A 12,677-nucleotide genomic window follows, 5' to 3' on the forward strand; every position below is an offset into this window, starting at 1 on the left:
AGCCTTTCGCGACAATTAATACAAATACGTGATGAAAATTAATTTCAAATACGCTTCACTTTTTCACTAATGCGCTTAATGAAAAGTGTCTTACTTTCAATAAGTAGCAATTTAGGAAAGTGCTCGTGGAAATTATTCGTCGATGCGCCAGGTTGATAATGCCGTAGTTTAATTTAGTCAAATAAATCCGACTGTTAAGGACGAGGTCATCTGCATTAGTGCATCCACGATCGGCGACAGTGATTGGCGCAGGAAGTGAGAATGTTATTCAAATTTATGGAAAGAAAAGCCGGCGCGCGATGGCACTGCGACCATTATGATTGTCTATGTCGTCGCAGGGAACCAAAGAAAATCGCCATATAACAATAAACGAATCCGTCAGTCTCAGGGACGATTCATGGGTATCTGCGCTCTCGTCGCCGCGTCTTGCCTATCAATTATTTATAAATTTTCCGCAGAGCGTCGTCGCGGCTGCATGGTTACATTGCATCGCGAACATTAGAGAGACGGATCGGTTGCAGCAGCGTTAGGCTCACCGGTATTCAGTTATAAAAACAGCATAGCCAATAAGATGGCCAGCAAGACTTCTACGAGCCCGGGCGAGCAGCGTGAGAAATGAGAAACGCATCCTTTCGAAGAAAGAATGTCTCTCACAAAAGAAGGCAGAGTTAAAAAAAAATTTAACTTCCGCTGGAGTTATTAGGATAATAAAAAGGGGAAACAGATTTTAAATAGTATGCAGATAAAATAATTTTACGAAGCGCCGTAGAAAGAATTGTCTAACGTATAATTATCTAATTATATTATATATTTATCTAATTAATTATATCTATTAAATACGAGTTTTTATCGTGCTATTTAATCCTAATGTAAAATAGGGAATAATCGAAATGTCATTCGGATTAACGTTGCAGATACCGAACTGAGCGCGCATTACGGTGATTTTCCATTTGCTCGATTAAATAATATTCACGACGGAAAACATCGGTATGCGAAGATCTGCGTGGCAATCATCGACACCGACGATATCGCATTACGCAGTGTCAAGTACACGTGTAACTTCCGTGTAAGCTCGCGTTTCTATATCAGCGATTACAATTATATCGCTTACGTCATAAAACTCGGTGACTAAACTCGCACGGCCGAGCGCTTTCTTCAGGCCTCAGGAATATCTTTGGAATTATATGAGCAACTACCGTTGTGGCCTTAAACCTTTGTAATTGGAGCAAGGATTAGAACTTTTCACCGTATCTTAGCGATTTGAAATATGCGTCTATCTTGTCGCAATAATGCGCGGAAAGCCTTGCAGGTGAAACCGGACCGTTCACCATCGAGTCGACCCGCGAAAAAGTGCGTGCCACCGTGACGTAAGACGCGTTATTGTGCCGATCGTGATCGCTCGTGAAACATCGAAAAAGCGTAACTTGGATCAAAGTGGTGACGATTATGCGCGCGACCCAGATTTAACTGTATTTCTTTCAAAATCTACGCGCTCGCTTTAAATAAGATTGTAATCTAAAAATGATTAATAGTATCAAGCATATTATTGCCACAATCCAGTCCTAAAAGAATTAATTAATCGCGGCCGCTGTCGATGCAATCGAACCGGTTGCATCAACATCGACTGCCCAGCTCGCGTCGATTAGCTACAAAGTCGATTGCATTCTTATGCTTTCTTTCTCTTATCTTGCATATTGAAGTTGCATTCCTCGCACCGCCGCGGCTTTAACTCCAGAAATTCATAGGCATAGAGAAACGTCTGCAGGAGTACGATAACGCGTGAAAATTAAGTACACCGCGGTAAAGTGATGCTGCAAAATTTTCCCATTATCACGACGACGAAGTAACGCAGCGGCCGCAACTGCTGCGTAGAAAAACACGTCTGGCAAAGTAGACGACCGTACGCCGAGAAGGGGATAAAAAAAAGGATCTATGCATAGCGAAGGACTTGCGCCGCTATATACGTGGTACGTCGCGATTTCCCGCTATCACGATCCCCAGAGACCGTCCCGGAGAGTGCACACGGCATTTGTGAATCGTCACCGCGCGTCTTTTCCGCTGGATTATGTTGATAGCATCATTCGTGGACATCATCTTCGACGAAGAGTCGACGACGACGACGACGGAGAACCGTCGAGGGGGCAAGCGCGGAATTTGAAATCGAGAGGAAAAACAAGCGGCGCTTATATGTGTCGGTTAAGTTAGGATGCCGTGCATCCAGACGCAACGAAAACAAAGCGAGAGAAGATCGCTGGCGAATAGATATCGTGGACGAGACAACCCCGTAAGCCGCTAACATTGTGGCTCGCGTACCGCCGCGTGCGATCGATCATCTATGCCAATCTGCTCGGTGTTTTCTCCGAGTTGCATTTAAGATGTGACGCGGTTTCCACCGCGAGAAAAGCGCGAGGATGACCGGCGAGGTGATAGATCGATCGCACGCGCGAATTCGCGCGGACGCGGATCGAAGAGGCGCAACGATTCTAACGTTCTACGGAAATCGCATTTTTTTTATGAACAAAATAAATTTTAATCTAAACCAATTTACAGTTTCTAATTAAAAGTTCCGCGGTGCGTATGTCTTGAAGAGCGCAGGAGATGGTCGGTCTTATCGACTAAACAACTTCTAACTAGCGGTGACCATGGCACCGCGCTCTTGTTTTCGGACATCAGTCACGTCAGTTTTATCTGGCACCGAGTTTTCACGGATTTTACGAAAGATTCAATTGCAGAAGCGAGCATAATTTAATCATGAGCGCGTTTAAAGCCGGCGATGAAATCCCGAACGACTCGTGCGATCAGTCGTTCGATTGCTTATTCGAGGATATCGGTCCAGCTTCTGTATTATCTGTGACTCTGAACACGTCGTCCGCATCTAAAGATAAGGTAAACGGTGCGAATACACTTTTTTATTGTGTAACGCTTTAATGTAAAAATTAAAATGGTATTAATAAATGTAATAATTTGCAGAACATTTCTGAAAGTGCTATAGCTAAAGAAGATATATTGAAAACTATCGAGGAAGCAGAAAAAATATTGATTAACGGTCCATCTTGGGATACGTTGGAAACTAATGATAATCAAATAACTGAGGCCTACGGCGAAAACAATTTATCGAAAAAAATTATGGAAGAAACGAAAAATAATCACGAGCATGAAAAAATGAATGAAACACTAAATCGAGAAATTAATTTTATTAAAAATAAAGATAACGAAATAAATTCGGGAAATGCAGAGGAAATCGCAATCTTAGAATCGGACATCGTTGAAAGCAATTTGCGAAAATTAGCTGAAATTACGTTTACAGATCAGCCTAGATCACGCATCGAGATCCAGGAAACTTTGGACAAAATATCTGAAGAAAAAAGAAAGATAGAAGATAGGAAGAAAGAATCGCTAGAAATATTATCTAAGAAATTCGAGGAAATCGATAAAATTATTGACAATTATAATTACATATTTAATAATGACTCCTCCAAGCTCGAAGCTTTAAATACTCTAGAAAATTCCGATGATTCTGACAGCAGTGACGAATATTACGAGGCTGGAAGCAATCCCGAAAATTTCGAAGTCCCCTTAACAAAATCTGAAATAACGGAGAATTTAAAAATTGAAAAGTTAGAGCAAGAGCTCGTGAATGAGATTGAAGAGCACAAGAAGCTTATGGACGAATACGAAAAAATTATCGCCACGGATTTGAAACAGATTCAATCGACTCTGGAATCGGAGTTGACACAAATTTGCAATGACGTAAATACCGACGAAGAGATTAGAAACGAATCGGAAGACGATGGAAAGACAAGCGACGAGTGTTCGAATAAAATGTTTAAAGTAACAAATGATACAACGGCGAGTAAAATCGATTTGGAAGCCGACGATTTTTTTATCGAAGAGTTTAAAGAAGAAGAAAAAACGTATATCAAGGGAAAGACTTATGACTTCGACGAGAAAAAGCACGGTGTTAGGTAAGCTTTCACAATAATTACGTATATTAATACAGATCGTTAATACCAATTAAAAAAAAATAAAATAAAAAAATAAAAAATTAAATTATATTTTTAGAATGACCGAAGAGTTACTTAGGAACCACTGTAAGGAACACAAACTTTATCAGACTCCGTACTTGAACGACGTTTTGTACTTGCATTACAAAGGCATGTGTGATAATTGATCGGGTCGATTATATTAACGCGCTAACGTGACGTTTACGCTTTCTAGGATTTTCCTTCATTGAAAACCTCGAAAGATATACAGGGCTGAAGTGTTTGTGGCTCGAAAGCAACGGTATACGCGAGATTGCCAATTTGGAAAATCAGAGCGAGATGAAATGCCTGTACCTTCACCACAACCTCATCGGCAGAATCGAGAATCTCGGCTGCCTAACGAAGCTCGACACCTTGAACCTCTCGCACAACACGATACGGAGGATCGAGAATCTCGGTGACTCGAGTCGCGAGGCGGGTATTATCCCAGATGACCTTGACCTTGACGTGCTTCTGCTTTTCAGACAGCCTCAAGTTCCTGAACAACCTGAACCTGTCGCACAACTATCTACGAGAAACCGCTGACATCGAGCATCTCCGTCTACTACACGCGCTCTCGATCTTGGATATCTCTCACAACAGGATCGACACCTGCGACGTCGTTGACGTAAGTCGATAATTACACGCAACCGGAATACATTTCCGAAATGACAGGGGGATGTTACGGCAAAAATGCGAGTGGAATAAATGTTAAATAACATTCAATTGCGAGCTGACAACATTACCCAGAGCTATTTAAAATTCATACAGCGATAGTGATTAATTGCGTTATCAAATCTGAGTTCTACCTCACTTTATCTAAGCTGAATAAAAAAATACATCGGCTTATTTAGAGCTTGCAAAATGGTTTTTTTTTTTTTTTTTTTAATACCTCACACATATCGTTATAAAATATTTTATTTAGATTCTAGGGGACATGAAGTCGTTGCGCGTGCTAACATTGACCGGCAATCCAGTGCTCAAGCAGATAAAGATGTACCGCAAGACGATGATTCTGAGATGCAAGAATCTTCACTATCTGGACGATAGACCGGTATTCCCTCGCGATCGTGCCTGCGCCGAGGCCTGGTAAAATTTACGGAGTAACCCGCGAAAAAAGGTAGCCGGCTTGTAAATTTGAATATATCTTTGTGGATCCAGGACGCGTGGCGGCGTCGACGAGGAACTGGCCGAGAGGAATCGATGGATCCGCGCGGAGCAGAAGAAAATTAACGACAGCGTCACGGGTGAGTTAAATGATTCGTTACTCGAGGGTGGGCTCGATACGACCACCCTTATATCTTTTGATTCCTTTCACCCGTTCTATTCCTCGGATCTCGGCCTTTGTTTGCTTCCTGTCGAACATCGCGTCCGCCCTCGAAAGCCCTGATAAACAAAAGGAAGCTGTGCAAACCGGTCGGGGCGTCCGAAAAGGAGGCGACGGATAAGAAGAAGAAAGAGCAGGAGGAGGAGGTAGAGGACGAGGAGGAGAACGAAGAAGTCGCCACGAAATCAAACGTGCGCGCCACAACGAGGAGCAGCGGACTGGTAAGAACTAGTTTCGTCAAGGTCTGGTACAGAATTCGTGCTTTGAATAATATCACCACCATCGGTCCCGTCGGCTATTTGATCATTCACGACGTAAAACCCGCACACCTTCTGATCGCTTGCACCCGTGGTACCGGCTACGATGGACGCGCTAAAGCTTCACTTGGAAAGGAAGAAAAAATTCGAAGAGCGATCCTTCCTCGGTTCCTATGACTCTCCGTCGTCGTCGTCGTCGTCGTCATCATCTTCGGGAGACGAACAACCCGCAAGCGAGGAAGAAAACGAGTGCGCTCGGCAAAAAGGAGGCGAGGAAAGTGACGGAAGGAGGCCAATGGCGGAGCAAGAGAGAAAAGTTTCCGATGGAAACAACAGGGAACTTCTACTACCTTGGAAAGTCGAGGTATGCGATTCTTTTTCTACGGCGAATGAAAATTTAAGGAGGCGCAAAAAGTTGCTCACCTATTCTTCGTTGATAGATTCGAGACGGGATTCAGCCACCACCCCTGATCGAAGAAATATCCGAATCCAAGCAGCAATGCACCGTGGACGATGCGGATATAATATACGGCGAGATGCGAGTTTCGGATAATCGGAAAAGCATCGATGATAAAACGATCTTAGAATCGCAAGTGGACGGTATAAAGTCCGCGGATCCACAAAATTCAACCGGCGACGGTAATGAAACAAATGGTAAACAGGCCGCGTGTTATTTATAATTTATCTAGATTAAATTTGAAAACTAAATTTTCTTACAGATCGCAAAAAGAAAAGTACCCCTGCCTGTTCGGTATCGTGCGATACATCGGACATAAATCAGGAATTAGAAAAAGATAAACTCGCGGCCGCAGTTCTCAATATGGGAGACGATACATCAAGTAAAAATAACAAGGGCTGCAAAAGAAAAAGTAAAGAACACCTGTTCGGTTCTAAACTTAGCAGCATCCGGGAAGAGATGAGAGAATTCTACGATAGTATGGATAGGTTTGTTGACGAAAACAAGATAGTGTTCAAGAACGGCGAGGTGGAAGGGTTCTGGGGTGAGGGAAAGATGGTGCATGAGAATTTGCAAACTGATTTTACTGATGATAGCAAGATCCAAGAAACCGGGACCAAGGTTTCCGCGAGCGAAGAAGATAAATTACAATGGTGGAGTACCAAAGAAAGAAAACTGAAGGTTAAGGAGATGCTAAAGAAACGAGAAGAAGAAGCGAAGAAAAATAAAGCACAGACAGAAAACACCGAGATAAACGAAGAATTCCAATGCTGTCCGCCGGGTGATAAAAAACAGCCAATTAATATTACAAATAATTTGCAGGACACGCGTAATTTGGTACTGAAAGCTGTTCCTTCGAATGTTCTTCCGGATTCGGAGGAAAGATGTTCCGTAAAAAACGCGAACGACCGTGACTGCGATCAGTCCGCGATTTCTGAAAATGAAAAAATGAATAATAAATCCGAAAACTCTTTTGATAAAGTCTGTACGTCAAAGACAAAGCGAGAACTTTTAACTGACGTCGAGCAATCTAATTCTCTAAAGGAATCGCTCGTTCAGACAATGAGTCGTTTATCTTTAGAAGGCACGAGTTATTCTTCAAAATTGGGAGGTAAAAGAATTCGCGAGGCGGAAGATATCGAAGTCAGCAATAAGAAGTCTTTCCTTATTAAAGAAATTAATCCCGGAAGAAGATCGGAGGAACGGAAGTCTCGTAGCCAAATTTCTGAGAGGTGCAGACAACATTTGATACAAGAAACGAGGAAATTCGCAAGAAAAGTATCGCCGTTGGTCGATAAATGTATAACGAATTTGATAAAAGAAACAGAAGATGGAAATAAAAAATTACAATATCGTAGATACAATCGAAGTTTCGGAGAGTATTTGCCAACTGATTACATTTCGGAGGTGAACGCTAGTAAATCCGCAGGCGATTTTGGGAAACAAGACAATTGTAATAAATTAAATGATGCAGCAGATCCTTTTTCTGAAAAACAAGATATAACGATGCAGCAAACAATTAATTCGCAAGTTGCCGCATCAACTAGTCATTCCGGTAAGATCAATATAATATAAAATATAAAAAATAAATTTAAAAAAATTATTAAAAACCACATATTTACTTATTGCAGATATTCAATTGCTTGCGAATTCTTTTCGACAAAATGAGAAAACAGAATGTAAGGAAGACCGCGTGTCGCCGAATGAAGAATACAAAACTGTCGCAACAAATATAAAAAAAAGTATAGAAATGAAAGTTGCGCAAGAAAATTAGAATAAATCAAAGTTTCGCTGTATTACTTTAAAATAAGGAACGGCAATTAATGTATTTAACACATGTTAGCGTACTTGATCGAGAACATATTGTAAGTCGATCATTTTTACTTTTAAGCTTCCGAGCGATTCGAAGAGTTATGTCATAAGTAATATAACGTTTGTTACCTTAAGTTCATGAAATGTTCTATTTGAAATAAGTATCTCGCGGCTAATTTTACGTCAATGCGGGAGCTTTGTCGAAAAGAAACGGCAGGTGGTGGAATGGGTTCAACCTTCTACTACGTACACTTTATTTTTGTGTCCACACTCACATCAATTATATAATAATAATAATCATAATAATAACGATGACAATAATAATGAGGATGGCGGTGATGACGACAAACCGTAATTAATAATAGCAATAATAATTAATTCGTAATTATGTGCAATGATAATCGGCCGCACGCGAAAGAAATGGTAATCTATCACGTTTAAATATATTATATCTTTACCGTCGTCTCTCTCGTCAAGCCCGTGGTTTCCAAGCGGATCTCGGATGTATCGCGGATCTCTTATTCCTGCAGAAGCTACCACTTTGTCACGTTTGGCAAGAAGCTCTTGATATTATAATATATTTATATAGAGTGATGCCGTGTGTTAACGAAACTGTTTTCCCTATCGACGTCTATTTTATCACGTTCGGTCTTCGCGCACTTTATTTCGTTTTAATTACGCAAGGAATCTTATGCGAATGTATGCCTCTCCTTTGAAATAAACGTAAGGATTACATTACCCGCTAGGATCATTTATAGTAATTTATAAATATGCACGTATATATCACCTCGCTTCTTCCCACAGGCACGCAAAAATCAAAATCTATTTTTCTTTTTTTTTGTTTTTTGGTTTTTTTTCTTTTTAGTATTTTCGGTATCTTCTCTTCGCACTCACCCTTATATAGTTACTTATATCTCGTGCGCCTCTTTTTTCTCTCGCCGGCGGTTCTCGTTTGCTCCCTATAATTGTAAATTATTCTTCGGAACGTATCGAGTGTCGACCAAGAGCGGATCGACGATTGTAAATGAGAGAATCGCTATTTTCATCGTGATTTTCCATCTTTTTTTTTTTTATTTTTTTATTTTTTGTGCAAACGTGTGTGACTCGCCATTCATCGCTCGGTTCTTTATCGACACCCGCACGTATCTTTGGATTAAATCTTCTCGTACTATCGCTACCGCGATCATATTTATGGCTGTTAACCGTCGCGGTTAGTGATTATTTGATGCGTTACAGTCCTTACACTTTACGACTTATGGTTTACGTTACAGAGAGTATCTTACATGCTAGGTATCTCTTTCCAAAAATTGGGAAGTCCGCTGTTTACGTTTTTGTTCGCCGTAGTTCTCTCTTTTTGTCCCTTATTGTAGGGTCATCGTCGAATACGTTATAGTTTCGTCGATATTAAAATCGAAACGGCGCCGTTGTGAGAAAAGGTGCTTCTTATTATCCGCTTTGTTTCTCGAGGGAGAATACAAAAGAAGCAATTGTCCTCGACACAGTAGCAGACCCACCGGTTACCCTAATTTGCAATCACGAAGTAAAAGCAACAAAACTTTATCACACCTGTCGCATTTTCACTTTTTTATTTATTTATTTATTTTTTTTTATTTTGCAACTTGATTTTTATTATAAGAGACTGTTTAATTATTTTGACACTGAAAAACGCGTCAGTCTTTTGCTCTGGTGCAATAAAAATAAATCCTCCAACGCCGTATCTTCCATCATACTTTTCATTTCGTACTTGTTCCCGGTTCAGACGAAGCTTCGTCGTAACTTAATAATTAAAAGTGATGCATTTTTTATTTCGTAAAAGAGCGCAATTTACAAGTGTTCTCGCGGATAAATTCTGGCAAACTTTGTACTTTGATAATTATTTTATAAGTAAGATTGTGATTGTAACACCGCGAAATCGGAGATAAAAAGAAGATAAACGAAGTAATAATATTATACATAAAGAAAAAAAAAAAAAAAAGAAAACGTTTTAGTCCGAATATGTTCCAAATAGCTTTGACAAATTACGTTATCTAGCTTGTTAAAATATTTTCTACTATTTCTTAATAGGATTATATATTGTTTGTTCAATTACTTTAGGAAGCGTGAAGAAATTAAAGTGCACAAAAATATAGCGAATTCACCAATTCCCCCGCTTTTCTCCTTCATGATTGCAGATCGAATGCACCAGACTTTCGTAACACTAGATTTACAATAAAATCACGTAAAAATCGTTAGACGATTTAAGGCGTGTCTAAAGGAAAGATTACAAAATTATAACGTCTCGGTGATGAAGTTCATAAAAATGCCGATCTCTAGTTAGAATTTCGGATCGTTATCGGTAATCGCGCTTACGTTAATGAAAAATGCTATGAATAAATCGACTTCGCGCTATTAATATATGAGGTAACAAAAGCTCTCGTGTCGCAAATTCGCAATTCATTTAAAAGACTTTGCATTTGCGTTTGCTCGTCTTAGGTAATATTTACGTATGTATCTGCGTTTTAAAAAAATTCGCCGATGACTATAACGACTTAGGATACGACATTAAAATTGAAAAATGTTATCGAACACTATGCAAACGTGGCCCTCGTCATATATATTTTTTTATTTTTTTTTTAACGCATTTATGTTATATTTCTCCGAGCAAATTAACCGGGAGCTTAAATTTATATTTTTCGTAATAAACCATAAATAACGTAACGATTAAATTTTTAACAACATTTATTTTACTTACAATAATACTCGATAGAAATTTGAATTTTTGTCCGCGATCTTACGTTGCACAGAGAAAAACGCACAAGAAAGAGGGCCAGGCGAATCTCACGTACTCGATTGTGGCATACAAATCACGCAGTTTGCCGAGATAAAATAATTAGCCGAACGCTTCTATTTGTTCGAAGCGACTTTTCGTTTTACATCATTTTAGAAGCCGCGACGCAAAAGGTAGACACAATCACGTTCCGAGATAATACCTAACGATTCTCTAATTACACGCAAATCTGCATCCTCTTAATCATATTCGCCGAATAAACGAGTTATATCGTTTGGTTTTCCTACGTCTGATCTATTTTGATGGTCAATGATCGCGAACAGATGACTCTTATACTCGAAAGAGTCATCTCTAGGTTTCTCATTAATAAGACTGTTTCATTATTGCGGAATGTTATCGGATATTATGTCACTTTGATAAAATTTTCCGGCGCAAAATTCAAGGGACTGAATAACATGTGGGTGTTAAAAGACACCTTTATTTTCATTTTCTATCTGAACGACTTGTCCAATCAAGCGAGCAGATAATAGTTTGTGTTCGAAATAATTATCTCTGGATTACTTTTTTTTTTACGTAAGCTTTTTCACTTCAGCGTATTATTCAACGGGACACTATGATAAAAAAAAAAAGAAAAAAAAAAAATCTGAAACGAAAGTTTAATTGCATGTACATGTATCAAACACTTCTCTTCGTATTTAAAACATTTAGATGATATGGAATGATTTGATAGAAAAGAATTTTGAAATTTATCCCTGATTCGAATATAATGATTATCCATCGCTAGCCCGACGAAAATCGTCTTTACTCGCATGCCCTCGGATCTATTCCAAAACAATTTCTCTCTATGGTACGAATTGATGATACATTCAGCAACAGGGACATCCACGAGATATAACGTAATTGTATCGTACGAAACAAGAACGACTTATGTTCATCGAAGAAAATCGATGCCTCGAATATTCACGTGCCTCGTGGAAATGCCCTCTGCGGCGAAGTGATTATAGGCGAATGACCTAGGCTAACCGTCAATAGTGATTAATTATCATTATTTATATATACGTATATATATATTTTTTTATATATAAAAAAGTGATGAAATCTTTGTAACTATCTACCATTTAACAGTAAAGACGTGCCTCGCTCTTTAATTTTCAGCTGTTGAGTGAACGTACATTTTTCCTTTTCGATTAATGTTCAGCGACTCGATCTTCATCGATGCACAATTCACTCGGCGTCTTAATTGTTTTACACGGCCACGTCCTTTTGCGCAATTCTTTCTTTAAACTTTAACAGAGGCTTGCACGTTATTTTGTATGTGTTTTATGTATAATACACGTATTTTATATATATACATATATATATATATATATATATAAATAATCAATATAAATATATATATATATATATATATATATATACACATATATCGTAATTTATTCTTTTTTTTGTGCATTACGTGAAAGAGGCAGTATTCCCGACGGCTTTTCGTCGTCCATCGTAAAACAAGTCACGAAAGTGTCGTCGGCACATTCTTCACGTTTCTTCCCTTTCTTTCCTCCTTTTCCCCCCTTTTTTATTTTTTTTTTTTAACTATATGTACGCGTATACCCTAATGACGATTTTTCTATAATTGAAATAGGACCCAACGCCATAATTTCGGAGATCTTGTCTTAGCAGGACGTTACTTTACGATATTACCGAATAGGTAGTAAAATAAAAGAAGACATCCGTATTTAACTCCAAAACGCAAGAAAAATTTCAGGATAACAAAATCATAAGACACGCGAATGTGTTTTGCTTGCGAAGGGAGGAAAAAGAAAGCGAAGAAGCGGTTAAAAAATAACGGGAATGCCACGTTTAATTCTTTCCAAACATTTTTATTTTTTTTTTAATGTTTTTAAGAATTTAAAAAAAAAAAGAAAACGAAAAAGAAAAATCTGATTTTATTAGTACTATTGTTATACTGTTAATTTGTCTGCGTCGCAATTTAACAACCGTGTGTATCATATTTTCGAAAAGGAAAAATAAATTAAAC

At 38.8% G+C, this 12,677-nt stretch overlaps 2 protein-coding genes across 2 annotated transcripts; both read left to right on the forward strand.

The window, feature by feature from the left end:
• The first annotated feature begins 3,056 nt into the window (after positions 1-3,056).
• On the forward strand, positions 3,057-5,295 carry LOC139103154 (dynein axonemal assembly factor 1). The gene is made up of 5 exons (XM_070657577.1): positions 3,057-3,965; positions 4,063-4,154; positions 4,219-4,440; positions 4,508-4,650; positions 4,948-5,295. The coding sequence occupies exons 1-5, from the start codon at positions 3,127-3,129 to the stop codon at positions 5,113-5,115; spliced, it is 1,464 nt and encodes a 487-aa protein (XP_070513678.1). The 5' UTR covers positions 3,057-3,126; the 3' UTR covers positions 5,116-5,295.
• LOC139103278 (uncharacterized) lies at positions 5,173-7,856 on the forward strand (the record flags this gene model as incomplete). Its single annotated transcript, XM_070657778.1, is given in 6 exon segments — positions 5,173-5,269; positions 5,407-5,690; positions 5,692-5,970; positions 6,047-6,260; positions 6,326-7,618; positions 7,695-7,856. Coding segments are annotated over 6 exon segments (2,310 nt in total), but the record flags the coding sequence as incomplete, so codon positions are not given.
• Positions 7,857-12,677: the final 4,821 nt, after the last annotated feature.

This window comes from Cardiocondyla obscurior, linkage group LG06 (genome assembly GCF_019399895.1).
Source record: "Cardiocondyla obscurior isolate alpha-2009 linkage group LG06, Cobs3.1, whole genome shotgun sequence".
Taxonomy (NCBI): domain Eukaryota; kingdom Metazoa; phylum Arthropoda; class Insecta; order Hymenoptera; family Formicidae; genus Cardiocondyla; species Cardiocondyla obscurior.